The sequence below is a fragment of the Prionailurus bengalensis genome, chromosome C1 (genome assembly GCF_016509475.1).
Source record: "Prionailurus bengalensis isolate Pbe53 chromosome C1, Fcat_Pben_1.1_paternal_pri, whole genome shotgun sequence".
Taxonomy (NCBI): domain Eukaryota; kingdom Metazoa; phylum Chordata; class Mammalia; order Carnivora; family Felidae; genus Prionailurus; species Prionailurus bengalensis.
Genome location: NC_057345.1, coordinates 131,628,615 through 131,645,154, shown reverse-complemented (window position 1 = coordinate 131,645,154; position 16,540 = coordinate 131,628,615). Strand labels below are relative to the sequence as shown.

The 16,540-nt window shown below is 36.4% G+C and overlaps 1 protein-coding gene across 1 annotated transcript in view; it reads left to right on the top strand.

Moving 5' to 3' along the window:
• Nucleotides 1-16,540, top strand: part of LOC122479475 (thymocyte nuclear protein 1-like) — a 41,168-nt gene that overhangs the window by 10,833 nt on the left and 13,795 nt on the right. Inside the window, exon 2 of the mRNA XM_043573364.1 lies at nucleotides 5,086-5,235. Coding sequence (XP_043429299.1) covers nucleotides 5,086-5,235 — 150 coding nt within the window. The remainder of the gene's footprint in view (nucleotides 1-5,085; nucleotides 5,236-16,540) is intronic.

The window sequence follows — 16,540 nt, the reverse complement described above, 5'->3', positions numbered from 1 at the left end:
TTGTCTTTGAATATTGCCAGGTGGTATTACAGATTGAAAAAAGTAAAAGTAAAAATTATATTTACGGTATTTGCTTTTGTTGAATGAAATATACATTTATCACAATAGTATTTATTTGTATTTTTAATGCTTTCATTACAATATCATTAATATTTGTTAGATATTGTTCAATCTGATTATCTGGCTAAAAATCAAATGAGGTAACAGTTCTATTGTCTGATTTCTGTGGAGCAACTGCATCTTCTGGGAAATGAATTATGACAAAGTACAAATTCATTTCTGTTCTTTCAAAAAAAACAAGCTTCAATTAAATGTTAACACCCCAGGTGTTTTACATCTCTTCAATGAAAACATTATCACTTCAGCTTTTGAGACAGAGGTATGTCAAAAATCCAGATGCTTCATACATTTTTTTTTTGGAATTCAATGAGGAAAGTTAAGAAAACTATCTGCATGTGAATTACTTTCTACAATGGCAGGCATCCGACACTGATTAATTGCTAAGCAAAACCCATATTCACTGGAATGGTAGTTATATGCAAATATCCGAGGCCAACTAAAGAAGGGCTGGAATGACATTCTCCTTCAAGAAATTTAATTTTAAAGAAATAAATGCAGCACACTGAGATAGTAAGGCTTAGAGAAAAATAAACCAGTATAGCTTAGAGGTAGAATTTTATTTTCCTCTTTTTGAATCATTTCTCACTTCACATATCCACGAAAGTGATTTATACATTTTTTTCCCAATACAAAGCATATTATTGATCCACAGAACTTTTCTAGAATAGGCTTTGGGAAGAGTTAATATCTACTATTTTCTCTTGGATTATGGAGAGAAAGTGTAAACAAGTGTACTAAAGAGACAAAAGAAAGGTTTTGGAATCTAAAATATAACAGGTCCCTGTAGTTGTAATTTCTTTTGAAAGATGTGGAACATACACCAATCTAGTGCAAATACAACACCAGCACAAGGTCAAATGCTAGAATGTTCAAAAAAAGGGAGATTTTAAATGGAAGTCAGAATAAGCCACTCCAAAATGTTGCTACTTTGGCATAAGAATTATTTTGCATGGAAGGCAACTGAGAAATAGTATGCATAAAAAGAACCCTCTGCCTTATTCATTTCAGCCTAAAAGTAGAGCATACATTTCCCTTGTGTCAAGATCATGCCTTTTCCATGCCGATAAGACTGAAGATGACCTAGAGATGTGTCTTCATAACAAACCTTACTAAGAAGCCCTTATTTCCTAGTTACCTTACCACAATTTATATCTTTGTTAAGGTGGTATACAAGTCTTCTAGTCTAACCACTTCTTTGAGCTTTTCACTTCTTTTCTGTAAATCCCCTCTCTTTATAAAAAATACTAACATCAAAAAAATTAATTAATTAATTAAAAAAAAATACTAACATCATGGGGCACCTGGGTGGCTCAGTCAGTTAAGCGGCCGACTTCGGCTCAGGTCATGATCTTGCGGTCCGTGAGTTCAAGCCCCGTGTCGGGCTCTGTGCTGACAGCTCAGAGCCTGGAGCCTGTTTCGGATTCTGTGTCTCCCTCTCTCTGACCCTCCCCTGTTCATGCTCTGTCTCTCCCTGTCTTAAAAATAAATAAAACGTTAAAAAAATTTTTTTAAATACCAACATCAGATATAATTTGTTAACCTGCTTTTTTTTTTTTAATTCATTCACACACACCATTGGTAAAAAACAAACAAACAAGTAAACAGAACAGGGTAGAGGAAAAGCTTTTCCTGCTACATTTACATGCAGCTCAACATTTATTAAGCAATAATTTTCTATTATATTGTTTTATCAGCTGTAGGAGTACATAAAAAAAATCTGAACATAGATGGTTCATTTTGAGAATGATGTAACTGTCAAGGCTAATTCGGACTGACTGAAATACAGTACATGGAATATCAGGGCTAATTATGGCAAATCCATGAGATGAATCATGGAAAACCTGAGATGATAGCGTTTGGTCTTAAGCAGATTTCCAGAAGTTCTCAACTGGAGCTTAATCATTCATTTGCTCAACAAATATTTACTTGCTTCTGTGTATTTAATATATATTTATTAAGCACATTGTATGTGCCTCTCACTCTTTTAGGTGCTAAGAATAAAACAAAGTATCACAGACAAATTCTCCGTCCTTAGGGAGCTTACAGTAAATCAGGAGAGCTATAAACATTTATAGAAAGTTGCTAGTATTGTTTACAACAGGAGGTGTTAAGGGAATATATAAGAGCTTGACATTTATGTTAACATCCTGGAAATAGAGATGTCAAGAAAAACTTACAGTAATTTACAACATATTTATTATTTGTCTTCTTATATGTATCTAAGACTTATTAGTGTGTGATATTAATACAAAGTGATATATTCTTTTTACCAGATCCTGGAGAAAGAATTTCCCTTAACTCTGGCCCAATACCTTGAATCATGGGAAGGCCAGCTCTATCACAAACCTAACCTGCAACTCTATTCAAAGGAGTAAAGAAGGAAAAGTGTAGAATGTGATGTCTGCAGGAATGTTGTCTCCTCCATGATCATGACCTGCCAGGCCCATTCATCATTGGGATGATGTTCTGATGCACTTCAGGGCACACTATCCCAAAATATGGCAACTGGAAATATTAAATATTTTAAGCTGAAGAAGTTTTAGAAAATAGCAGAAGCAGAAAGCTCATTCTGACCTTTTCTCCTCCCCCTTATTTCCTGAAACAAGTTATAAAACCCTCATGTGAGATGTTCCCTCAGGATACCCCAAGGAAAGGACAATCCTTATGTGTGAAGACAAAGAGATATCAAGAATCTGAACAAACAAGTCTTGCTAAGTTTCCCAGTTTACTCCACTAACCTCACACTGTCTTACCTATCATATTTCTATAGGATAGCCCACTTTTCATCTCACTGCTCATAAAAAACCTCAAGTCTGTTTCTCCGGGTTTTAATTGCCTTATGAAGTCTCTTGTGTCACATTAAGCTGTATTAAGTGAATGTATATTCTCTTCACTTGTGAATCTGTTTTTGTCAGTTTAATTTTCAGACCCAATGAGGAATCCTAAGAGGGTTGAGGAAAATTTTTTCCTTACCCACAGTTGAATTACTCCTAAAACAGCTAAGTTTGTGTATGTTGTCCAGAAAGCCCATGAACTAAAATTTTCTCCACCTGGAATAGCTCCTCTAGTATTCCAAGGAATTGAAAGGCTTTCCTGTAAAGTATTTATAATTCTCCTATTTGAAGACTTATGTTGAGTACTTTGGGTACTTTTAATTTTTTCTAACCATAGTGGTTTTGACTTATGTATTTCATTTTCAAAATCCAAATTCTCATGAAATATGTGCTACTCTCCCTAAAACAAATCTCACATGCTGAATAGAATCCTTAATGTGAGTAAATCAGATAATGAACAAAAACATTAGCCTATTTGATTTTGGTTCTTCAAGTTTGTGCAATTAATTGAGGACTTGTTTTTTTCAGAATTCTTTTTTTATTATGTGATAATATAAGAATGAAACAACCACAGATACTAATAAGAAAAAGTATCATTCTCAAGATAAAACTGAAACAAAGTAGAATATAAAGTAGGATATCTGGGAGTATTTCACTGAAATTGTAATTTTGGCAAGGTTTTATTAGAGATTTATGATATTTCTGGTTCTCATGGAATAGAAACATCTTTATTTTATGTAAGTCTGTTTTTCATCCTACTGGCATTCTGAATACATACATATTTTCAAGAAAACATTGTATACAAAGGTGGGAACTGTCTCTATTATGAATAACACTACAGTGAACATCTTTACATATAAATTCTGGACTGCATCTCTGATTATTTCTACATGTCTAGTGTCATACTGTCTACACTATGGATAACATTGCTGTGAATTTTTTATACATAACTGTTTGACAGCGCCTTTCTTTATGGTAAATTACTTCAGGTAAAATTACTGGATGAAATGAATAAATAACATGAAAATTTCGGTTATGCATAGTGTAGTCTGTTCTACTGTCAGCAACAGATAAGAATGGATATTGGCAATCTTGAAGGAATTTTTAACCCTTAAAATTATTTTACAATTGATTGGGAGATAAAATACTTCCTTGTATTTGCATTTCTTTTTTTTTTAATCAAGCATGACTGCTATTTTACATATTAATGTGGTATTTGTGTATGTTTTCATATTTTTCCACTGTGGCATTTATCTTATTTTTATTAATCTGTATTTGTTACAAAAGAGGAAACTTTTTCATATTTATTACCAATATTTAACCCAATTATTTATTTTTTAACTAGTGCTGCTTGTATTTTGCTTTTATGTTTTTATTAATTATATATAAAATTCTGTTTACATGGCATTCTCCAGATTTCTTCTGCCTTGGGCCAGCTAGAGGTTAAAATTATTAAAAAGTAGCTTCAAAAGGGAGAGTTCAAATTTCATTACCTAAACTTGGATTTTTGATTCTTCAAGATAGGCAGCAATATTTTGCAGCAAGAAAGGCAAGATTGTCAAGAGAGAATTTTAGAGAATTTATCATCTTCTATTTGACACTGGACTTTAAGGCTCTACATAAAGGACCACGGTGTCTAGAAAAAAAGCTAAAAACAAAGCCTGCCCAGGGCCACCTATGTAATTTTCATAATGAAAAAGCAGGTCCCTTGATCAAATATCATGACAATATCAAGACAGTGACAACCGGGTATTAAACCAAGTATGTGACCCTGTACAACTGCACAGGTCACATGCCCATGAAGCCAGCCTTGATTCTGCCTTTTCTGACCTTGTTGGATTGCAGACAGAAGGAACATTAAATATACAGAGGCAGTTGGTCACAGGTGTGCCACCATCTCTTCTCTCTGCCTCAAAGTACAGTGCTTGTTTTGTAGGTTCAGGGAAATTCCTAGTCTCAGGGGATTATCTTCCCCTACATACATTCACTTTTGGAATTAGGGATAGAAATGTTCCTCACCTGGCTCCTCAACAAAATGAAGGGAGGTCACATGAAGGGAAACTCAGCTCACAGCTCAGTCAGGCAGAGTAGCCTTTAGGAAAACTCCTAGCTTTTCTTTTGGTGTTAACAGGACCTCTTCATGCCTCCACGGGGAGCAAAGAAATTAGCTGAGTTGAGAGTCAGCATGGTGGCCAAGACATCAGCTATATCTGCATACTCCTGTGCAAAGGAGAGAGTGAAGGAAGAGAAAGCCAGGCAAAGCTGCGCTGTCTCCCAGCAGGTCAGTAGTGGGAAGAATCTAGCAGCTGTATTTTACAGGTGCTTGTGGAGTGACCGTCAGGAAAAAGGACATAAAATACTGACTACAATAATTTCTGACACAAATACTTCCCATAACCTCTTATCTAACAAAGAAGTGATAATGGAAAAATAAATACATCAACGTCCTAGCAAAAACTTTAAGATACATCTTCTGAATAATACAGTAGTTGCAACTCTTTTGGCCAAAAACCCTTTTTGCTATTAGTAATGTCAGCTGACAACTCCCCAAACAGACCACCAAATTAAAATGTTGATCAAAGAAAGCTCAGTTGATTAACTTGTTAGAGTAAGGGAGAGCATCACCTTAAGAGACATTCAGTTTCTTAAAAGGGGAAGATGGGAAATAGTTATTTCTAGGGTTTAAGGCTTCGGTGGTTGAAGTTAGGTGTTTAGGGCTTGAATCTGATTTGGACTGGGTACAGTTTTTGATATCATGGTTTAGGTTCTGTGGACAGATGAAGGTAAGGATCTTAGATAAGTGTTCCTGAGTTACTAATATTGGGATGAGTGATCTCTTTGCCTATTTGAACCATCTATTGTCCTCAGAAGGCTGCCTACCTAAATAAAACTGTTGTTCTAGAAAAAGTCTGATTGAGCACATTCCTTTTAGATTATTGCATTTTGGAGAAGATCCTGAAGCAAACAATGAAGTTATTTACTGTTTTATATCTTTATCTTTCTGGGAAATAATTTTCCAGAATAAATAATACTGGAATGTTGATGGAGGCAGCCTTCATATTTAGTCCTAAGAGTTAGGTTTTGGGGCTGCAGGTTATCTCAGTCCTCACTAGACTCACAAAAGTAATGTCAAAAGAGTTAGATTTGCCTCTTTTGATCCAGTAAGAGCAATAGACAGTTTAAAAGTGATTGTCAATTGTGATTAACATGGCCAGCCCTGGGCAAACTTTTCAAGAAAGTATAAAGTTCTACCACTTCTTGAAGTAACTTTGTAATCTTATGTTGTCCTCAACTTCTTGAATTTTCACCTCTGTTCCAGTTATACCATTTTCCTCATCCACCAAATTCTTAAAGACCCCTTCCCCAAGGCTTTCCTATAAGAAACTGAATAGAAGTCAATAAGCCTCCTTTGAAATTAGAACTCCTTGCTCTCAGAATATCTATTTAGTAGCTGTTGTACAGCTTTAATAAACATGTCAGAAAAATATGCACATACCTATCTACTTGCTACAGTTTGTGCTATTAAACGGAAAGTATGACATGCAGAATTCATGTCTTTGGGGAAGATGAATTACTCGGTAATATGTAGCATACTTTCTAGATGTATTTATTAACTGCATAACGGATTGAATAGTAATTGCCTTCAATATCTTTAAGTTTGGATTTGCTCCTTTCGGTTTCAGTTGGCTTAAATAAAATATTGAATTGGTGTTTTCAAACCAAGGTAGATTGGATTAAATAATCATAGTTCATCAATCACTGTTCTATTGTTGTTTAGTGTAATGTTGTGAGAAAGTACTGAATTGATAGTGAGAAAACCTTGGTGTTAGTCTTGATTCTGGCACTAATGGACTGCAGGACTCCATATATCACTTAATTACCCTAATTTTCAGTTTACTTATCCATTAATTGAAGAATTATACTAACGGGTTTTTAGAATTAATGCCAGCTCAGTCTTCTCTGATAGATGATTCTAAGTTGTACACCATCTCCCATGTGAACTGCTTAGAAAAGTCTGTTTTCTCACATGCATTTGCCAGTCATCTGTGCTAAGTCTGAAAGGTCATTCATCACACATTGCTGGTTTATCATAGTTATTTCTGTACACCTGCCTAAAGTGTCTACAATAAGCATTTTATAGCATGAGTTTTTAAAACACTCTAGACAACATAGGAAGACTCATTTGCCAAGAGCAAACTGAAGAATTTATTGAAATCATGATGATTATTTAGGAACCAGGGAGGGACTGTTGATTAATTCTTCAGATTAGTTACTCTCTCTCTTAGCTCCAACTCAGTGAACATAATCTATTACAGAAAGATACTTATTTTCAAAAGTGGTAATAATTGGGGATCGAGGGGAAGAGTTGATTAACTCCGAATATTATTCTGACTCTCAGGTATGGCTCAGATGAAAATGACATTGCATTGATATAAAATGCTCTTGTAAAATTTTAAGGTAAAGGACACTTACCTTCTACATCACCATAAATGGTAATAGTAAACATAATGAAATACAAATTTCAAAACAGAAGCAGAATTAACTTTAGATCCTCTTTATTTTACTACAGCCAAGCCTCAAACAAGGAGCAGTAAAAAGGGGAGAACTTTATTGCTACTCACTGTTCAACACTTCTGGGCCATGTTTTATTTTTTTTCTTTTTTACACTTCATCTGTCTTTGCCCTATGTTAGGAGGGAAAGGTTTGAATACAATTGAGCTTCCTATGCTATCTAATATAAATTCACTAGGTCATATAGATCTAAACTCTGCACATATAATGTATGATAACCTAATTTTTAAAAAGGAGTTGCATATGTGTATATCTAACTCAAACTCTGGCACTTTCTGTGTCTAGAGCCCCTCCCAGCCTGGACAATCATGAGGTAGGAGTTAATGAGCAAGGAGAGAGACAGATGCTCCTGCAATGGCACAACCAACAAAGTAGTCCAGAGCTGGCCTTTGAGCCCTCCAGGCTCCTGGTAACTACAAACACTTCCAGATGTGGCCCATTCTCATTTTGCATCAATAATCCTCAGGCATTCTCAGTAGCCACTTAAATTCTCCTTCAACTATTTTGGGCTTCAAAGGATTCTCACAGTGTGTGGGCCAATGAGCCCAAAAAAGGCACCTTTATCTTTTTTGCTGTAATTTTGGATTTATTGCCATTTCTAAGCCATTTTTAGGGACCAGGAACATAAGAGAGGCAAGCTGAAATGTGTTCAATCCATCATCTTGCAACCATGGTAATCAAATAGGTAGATATAAAGTCAAAATGGCAAGCTGAGGAGCAAATAAGTATGCAGAGAAATTCTCTGTAGTAATAAACAGAAATCTTGAGTTAAGGCAAGTGACTTGGAGCACAGCAATGACAGGAAAAGGGGTGCTGTGGGACAGATGAGCGTATGGGTATGTGATGGGTATGGCACACTCACCATCCACCTCACAACACCCTAAACCATGTCACTCAAATGAGGAGATAAAGATACTAGTTAAACAGGCTTAAGATAAAATATTTTATACATAATGAACACATTCGTAAGTAATGTCAAGTATAAACCCCAAAATGTCCTCTTGCTCGCTGATCAACCATGGTTGAAATTAACATCCTAAACACTCTCTGTGGTTGGTGGCCTACCCAAGCATTTTACCCCGCATGTTTCCCTTCTCCTTTAAAGTTGTTTTGATTTTACAATGACATCTAAGTAAGTGTAAATACAAAGAATTTGGGAGGGCTGTATTGTAGGGGAAGAAGCTATGTATTCTCTATAAGACTCTGCCTTATTTTTACTCAATTAGTTCCAATTAGTTTGAAAGTAACCTATTTACTGCACTGGGCAAAAATAAACCAAATAGATTATTGGAAATTTTCAAAACCAAAATATCCAGCTTGTATGTATGTATGTATGTATAAATAAATAAATAAATAAATAAATAAATAAATAAATAAAAGATAGGTAGATAAATGAATGTTTGATTTTGTTACAAGGTCAATATTATATCTACCTCTATATCTACATCTGTTTCTGCACTACATCTATCTATAGCTATATCTATATATTTACTCTTAACTTGATTTCCATACATAAACCTATCTCACATGACTGTTCAATTATCTTTTTTTTTTGCCAGAATAATTTTTAAAAATCTATACAACTTTTGAGAAAAGGACTTTTTTTGGTTGAAGAATAAAACATTTTTTACACCCCCTCCTCCAACATAGTACACAGATATTCTAAAGGAAATCATATATTGAGATGTTGGTTTCAAGCAGAGATGCACTCACCAATTTCTTCAACACGACTTCTAGCTAGAAAGTATCATAAAGGATAAAACAGAACTTGTACCTTATGTTTGGATGAACAAAAAAGGTTTTGCTTTGAATTTTATGCCAAACAAGAGTGATGGAAAAGTCAATATTTTTTAGGATTCTTTAGTACCATGGTGAATACGACCGATTTCCACCTACTTCAAAGAAGTCTAGTGTTTAGCCTGTATGTTGCCCTAAAGATGTTTTTTTTTTCTGTTCTGTAACATATTTCCAAGGGTAATTTGAGTGAAAGATAAACATGCACCCCCCAAAACTGTGAAGATACATCTTTAAAAGCCTCTTTCACTACTTCTACTTTTCAAAAGGTTATAAACAAAGAAGTGTCAAAAATTTTACTCAGTTCATTAATAAGGGAACCAGTAAGATGTTAAACCTAGTTCAAAACAGACTTCAAGAAATGAAGATTTATGTAGTCTGTCAGTCACAGTAACGCTGAAAATCATTTGCAACTAGATATAAAACTGATTAATGTCATGTATGGCAATCAACCCTAATATTTGCAGTTACTTTTTCTTTTAGATGGATATAATTTTTACATTACTGTTGAACAAGAATCCGCTGTAGTGATCCCAGTCAAGAAATGATTTCACAAATACCAGTTTTCTACAAGTTAACCCATATCCTTACAGAGCTGTAAAGTATGCTAATCAATAGTGAAAAGATAGTTTAATGAAGACAACCACTCCTAGAAAATTAGCTAATCCTCAGTCACGTTATGTGTCCTATTCAGTACTCAGCATTACACTGGTAGGACGTCCATCAATCTCTGCATCGTATGTCCATGTCTTGGATAATTTTTCTTAAAAGTGTCTATGCTTGTGTGAGCATACAGGTTGGGGCAGTTGAAGGCAAGGCAGCATCAGGAATATTCCACCAAAAGACAGAAAGAGTTAATATTCAAGTTTTGACACCTAATATAGTATTTTTGAGATGGTAACATGGCAAACAGTTTAAAAGCAAGGCTGTTTCCAGAGAAATTCTTTTATCTATCCACTTAACTTATCAAGGAGAGGTCTGCAGAATGTGATTGTTGAATGTCGCCCAAGGAACATTCCAACAAAGAGAAATGGAGTAATATCCACCACAACCTACAGCCCTGGTAGATTAATGGGGTGACAGGAGACAGAGCAGAAGAGGCAGATAGCCAGGTGTATGGAATGGGGGATGAATTGCTTTCATTGAGAGGAATACCAAGACCCCAGAAGTTTCTGCTAATTTCTCTTCAGGTGTCCTGATGGAGTCAGCATGGTAGGGTATCTCAAACGTCCCCAAGGTGGCCATATAGAAAAGAACTCGGCTGTACTGTATACACAGGCACAGAGAGGGTCTGTATTCTTCTCATTCAGTAAGCTGCCTTACAATTGTTGTGGCCAGTAGTAGGATGTGGAAGTTCTCACATGCAGGTAAGAAATTTCTGTAACTGTACCTGGGCCTGGGGCAGTTTGGGACTCAAACTCAGATTCCAGCAGGCTCCACAAACAAATCTTGAGAGACAAGATTTTCAAGGACAGCTGTCAGCACCCTAAGATGAGAAAGTTAGCAGCGGGTGGCTTGGAGGGGAGAGGCTAAGACCACGCACATGACAGCAGCTGATACTTCAGAGGGAAAGCCAGGGATGGAGGGGTGGGATGAAGGTAGGTTAGGATACTGCACGGCTCAGAGACATTCTTTTCTTTCCCAAAGACCAAGCCCTTGAAGCGTTAACCCTCCTGCATGCACCCAGATACCATCCAGAAGAGAGCAGGCGAGTGGAGTAGATTTCTGAAATTTTATCCAATATTGTCTGACCGATCACTTAAAATGATTTAAATATGATTCGAACTAATTTTACTGGATGAGAGGTTTTTGTTTTGTTCTTTGTTGCTTTTCTTTCTGTCCAGGCTTATTTGGGTGGATACATGTGATAAAAATCAGATAGCTAGGGAAATTAATCTGTGTTTTTTCATGTAGTTGAACGTACTGAAATACATATGCAATCCTACTACGAATCTATTGTTATTCTCTGGTGCCCTAAACTTTGAGTTTTTCTTGCAAACAAAGGAAGAAAGGAAAGAAGGGAAGGGAGAGAAGGAAAGAAAGCACTCGGTGCTTTTATTTAGCTGGGGCTGGATGGGGTGGGGGTGCAGGGATCATCCCATTTGTTTGTGAGCCTTTGCAAGTGTCTCCTGCTCCTTCAAACTGAGTAATCTGCACCATCCTCTGACTGAACCACAGACCTGAATTAAATGAGAAATTGATCACTGCATTGTATAGAAATTAAACCCAGAAAGGACCAGTTTAAATTAGCAATTTAACAGTTAGTGAGAAGATAGTTCTGAATCAGACTTTAAGAAATAAAGAATAAGGGGCACCTGGGTGGCTCAGTCGGTTAAGCGTCCGACTTCAGCTCAGGTCATGATCTCAGGTCCGTGGGTTTGAGCCCCGCGTCGGGCTCTGTGCTGACAGCTCAGAGCCTGGACCCTGCTTCAGATTCTGTGTCTCCCTCTCTCTCTGACCCTCCCCCGTTCATGCTCTGTCTCTCTCTGTCTCAGAAATAAATAAACATTTTTTAAAAATTAAAAAAAAAGAAATAAAGAATAATGCTTTCTTTTTTCACACCCCAGTTTGCCACTGGGGTTATAACTATTAAATATCTATCTGTTCATGTGTACTACACATTAAAGTAGATGAAATAAAACCTAAATTCTAGTTCAGCTGCTTACTTCATTATAGCCAACACTGTATGTGTGATACTTTTCAAAAACATGAGAATGCCAAGAGGAAGCCAAAACCCATTATTGTATCACTATCTGCCAAATATTTTAATTTGGAGATTTTTTTTTTTATTCTGATGCTCAACAGTGTGTGAGAAACACTGGCCACAAACGAAAACAAAAACCCCACTATAACTGAGAGATAATTGGTTTTGCACTAAACTGTAAGAAAGCCCAGCTTATACCTCAGAACAGAGATGATGCTAATGAAAGAAAAGAGAAAGAAAAAAAGAGAAAGAGGGTAATTTAGCAGTTAGAACAAAGCAGCATGGAACTACAAGTAAAAATTTGATTGGCTGAAGATCATGCCTAAAACTTTGAAAATTAACACCCCAGAGTATTATTTTTTATTATGCCTTGAAATGCTGTTTCTTAAATCACAAAACTATATAAACAAAAAAATTCCCTTTTCCACTGCTGCAAGTAGCTGATAAGAATGGAATTTCTCTTCCCACATACGGTAGGCCTTCTTGCTTTAGTGGAAATGTAAATTTCTACTTTGTGTAAATTGAGTCATACTTTGTTTTATTGTGTTAAAATACGCATAACATAAAAATTATTATTTTAAAGTATACAATTCAATGGCATCAAATAAATTTGCGATGTAGTACAACCATCATCTCTATCTGGTTCTGAACTTTTTCAATGTTGCAAAGGGGAACCTCACACCCTGTAAGCAATTATTCCCCAGTCCCCTGCCTCCAGCCCATGACAACTACTAATCTACTTTCTGTACTTATGGGTTTGTCTTTTCAGGATATTTCATATAAATGGAATCTTACAAAATATGTGCCTTTGTGCCCATCTAGTTTCACTTAGCATAATGTTTTTAAAGTTCACCTATGTTGTATTACAGATCGGTACTCCATTCCTTTTTTTGGCTGAATAACATTGCATTGTGTGGATATACACATTTGTTTATCCATTCATCCATCGACAGACATTTGGATTATTTCCATCTTATGGCTATTGTGAATAGAATGATTATGAATATTTGTGTACCAGTTTTTGTTTGAGTACCTGTTTTGAATTCTCTGGAATAAAAAGCTAGGAGTAGAATTGCTAGCTAATGTGATAACTCTATGTTTAGTGTATTAAGAAACTACTAAGCTGTTTTCCACATTCCTACCTGCAATGCATGAGAGTTCTAATTTCTCCATATTTTCACCAAGACTTGTTATTTTTTTATTATGATCATCTAACTGGGTGTGAAGTGTTATCTCAGTGTGGTTTTGACTTGCCTTATCCTAATAGCTAATGGTGCTAAAAATCTTTTAACATGCTTATTATCCATGTGGATATTGCCTTTAGACAAGTGTCTATTTAAGTCCTTTGCCTGTATTTTCAGTTGAATTTTTTGTATTTTTGTTGCTGTTCCATACAACTTTGAACAATGAAAGTAAATTTGAAGTCATCTTGACAATTCTCCAGTGTTTTTAGTGGAAACTCCACATGCTGGCCAAGAACAGGTCACTCCAAACTGTGGGCTTTTAAGACAAGATGAACATGGGGTCAAGAAATGGGAGCTACTAAGACACCAAGACTTGATATTTACACACTAAATGGAAAAGCAGTACTTCCCAGTCCAAGCCCTTTACCACAGAAGACTGACACATCCTGACTCTCCTCCCACAATCCCCTCAAGTCTAAGTGTGATCCATATGTGATGAAAGCATTCTGCCTTCAGCAGTGGGCGGCAGGAAGGAGCATGGCTCCTTTCACACAGGCCTTGCTCCTGCAGCAGCCATGGGAGCCCTAGTCTTGTAAATGATGAGACTAAGACAATGGGAAGCTATAAGACATGACCTAAGTTCACCCAGTTATTATTGTACCTGGGGCTCAAAAATGGTGTCCTGTCCCCTATGTGTTCAAGCTGTCCTTAGCTATAATCTTCTGTATGCCACATCATAAAACCAACAAAGGTTTTTAAGATAGCTGACTGGAATTAGGAGGATCATTTGTCATATTAAAATAATGATGACCACCTGAGGCTATCTTAAAAACTTTAAAATTATGAGCATGTATTTTGACTTAAAAACAATGTTTCAGCTTTAATTAAGGAATTAAATGAATACATATAAAACATCTAGATCCATCAAATATGTAAAATATGTAGTTTGAGACCATTTGGGGTAGAGATAATTACCAAAGAAAATGCAAATCATAAATGGATTTTAATGAGCCCAACCTAAATACAATTTAAAATATCTGACAACATAAAATAACAGGGGAGACCAATTTATGCTATAATGTATGTAATATGAAATGTTAGAAATTAGTTCACTCTTGGGGCGCCTGGGTGGTTCAGTCACTTAAGCATCTGACTCTTCATCTCAGCTCAGGTCTTAATCTCAGGATCATGAATTCAAGCCCTGCATTGGACTTTGCACTGGGCATGAAACCTATTTTTAAAAAAGGGCGGGGCACCTGGGTGACTCAGTTGGTTGAGTGTCCGACTTCGGCTCAGGTCATGATCTCATGGTTCGTGGGTTTGAGCCCCGCGTCCGTCGGGCTCTGTGTGCTGACAGCTCAGAGCCTGAAACCTGCTTCATGTTCTGTATCTTCTTCTCTCTCTGTCCCTCCCCTGCCAGTGCTCTGTCTCTCTCTCAAAAATAAATAAACATTGGAAAACAAATTAAAAACAAAAAAAGAAATTAGTTCACTCTCGTGACCTGTTTTTAAGTTTATTTATTTATTTTGATGGAGAGTGAGTGGGGAATTGTCAGAGAGAGAGTCCCAAGCAGGCTCCATGCTGTCAGCACAGAGCATGAGACCGGGATCAATCCCATGAACCATCACGAGATCATGAGCTGAGCTGAAATCAAGAGTTGGTCCTTTAGCCCATGGAGCTACTCAGGCACCCCTTCACTCTTATGACCTTTAAAATGCTCTCAAGCCTTTTTGTTTAGTTATTTTTTTTAATTTCAATTAGTGATAAAGCATGGATGAGAGACACAAAATAAGTGAAAAGCTTAAACTCACTATTTAAAAAAAGGTTGATCATGCTCCAGAGACTAGACTTCTTTTGGCAAGGTATTAAGTAGACTGCGAGGAAGCCAGGTTTGTCCCACCCAGGGCTCTAAAGCCAGTTTTGCTGCTCTGTATCAATCTGAGTGCGTAGGGAACATCAGAAACGGGAGGCCGAAGGTCTAAAGCCACTGAGATGGGAGATAAAAGATGGAGCTAATCAGATGCTTAGATGGTCCTGGAACCAAAGCATGAATTTAGGATGAAAGCACACAGCTATTTCAGTCACAGCAAATAGAACAGAGCATGACCTTCAGGCTGGGGAGAGAATGCGCCAAGCCCCAAATTTCTCGGAGGTCAGGGATTATAGATGAAGGACCGTTGATAAAAATACGGACAGGAGTAAATTGCCTTAGTGCTTTGTGACCTGAGAAGTATATTTGCCCTGCTTTTCTTTCCTGTGTAAGAGAGAACATCCTTTATCTCAGCTACCAGAAAGCATTCTAACATTTTCTCCTGGAATCTCCATTCAATTTTTTTTCCATTCAATTTTTTTTTTATAACTCGAACATAACCAACATCTATTGTTCCATTTATATTAGAACGTCTTCAATAATTATCAAACCATTATTCTTCATCTTAGACTTTGTAATAACACGAGTAGTTCAGTAGAATTTTGGGACTATTCCAGTATTCCTAGTTGGTATCTTCCCTTTGATGGAGAGGGCATAGTGAAGCAGCAAGAGAAGCTATCGAGACTGCTACATGCAAACTGGAATGCCTTGGGAATCACATTTCTTCATGTTAGATAGTTAATTTGCCTTGAAGACAGGAAGTAAACTATGTAGGAATCAATTTTCCATTGGACTCTTATAAATTTCTCCCTATAGATAAAGCCAACCATTAGTTTTAAACAATAGGCTATACTTCCTAAATATAAAATACGTTTTCATTTGATATCTGGCAAAATGAAAGAAAAACCATGCAGAAATTAAAATATGGACACATTTATTTTGCTATGGAGAGTGGTATAATTCATTCATATATTTTTCTATGCTACCTTCTCAGACTTTTTTTTAATTTTTAGTTTTAAGTAGTTGTCTTATGTCCAATTTATTGAGCCAACTCTAATTGACAGATATTATTATTATGTAAATCTCCCTGCCACTTGTCCATGTGCCATCTAAAATATAGTGCAGGGGAGAGGTATACAGGATATGAAGTCCTGATAGTAAGGCTTGTGTGATGTGACAATGTGTTCCTCAAAAAATTATGTAGTAGATATAGCATGTCATATGCCCAAATACAATGTTTATTTATTCCTTGGTAGATAGAAACACAATTTGTTCAGATATCCAGCTTTCAGCAAAGTTGATCCTTGTTCTAGCTCAGAGGTGAATCCTGATTTATCTAAAGTTCCCACACTGTCCAATGGGAATTTCTGTGATGAGAGAAATATTCTGTTTCTACGCTGCCCAATATAGTAGCCGTTAGCCTCATGGGGCTATTGAGTATTTGCAGTGTGGCAAGTAAGAC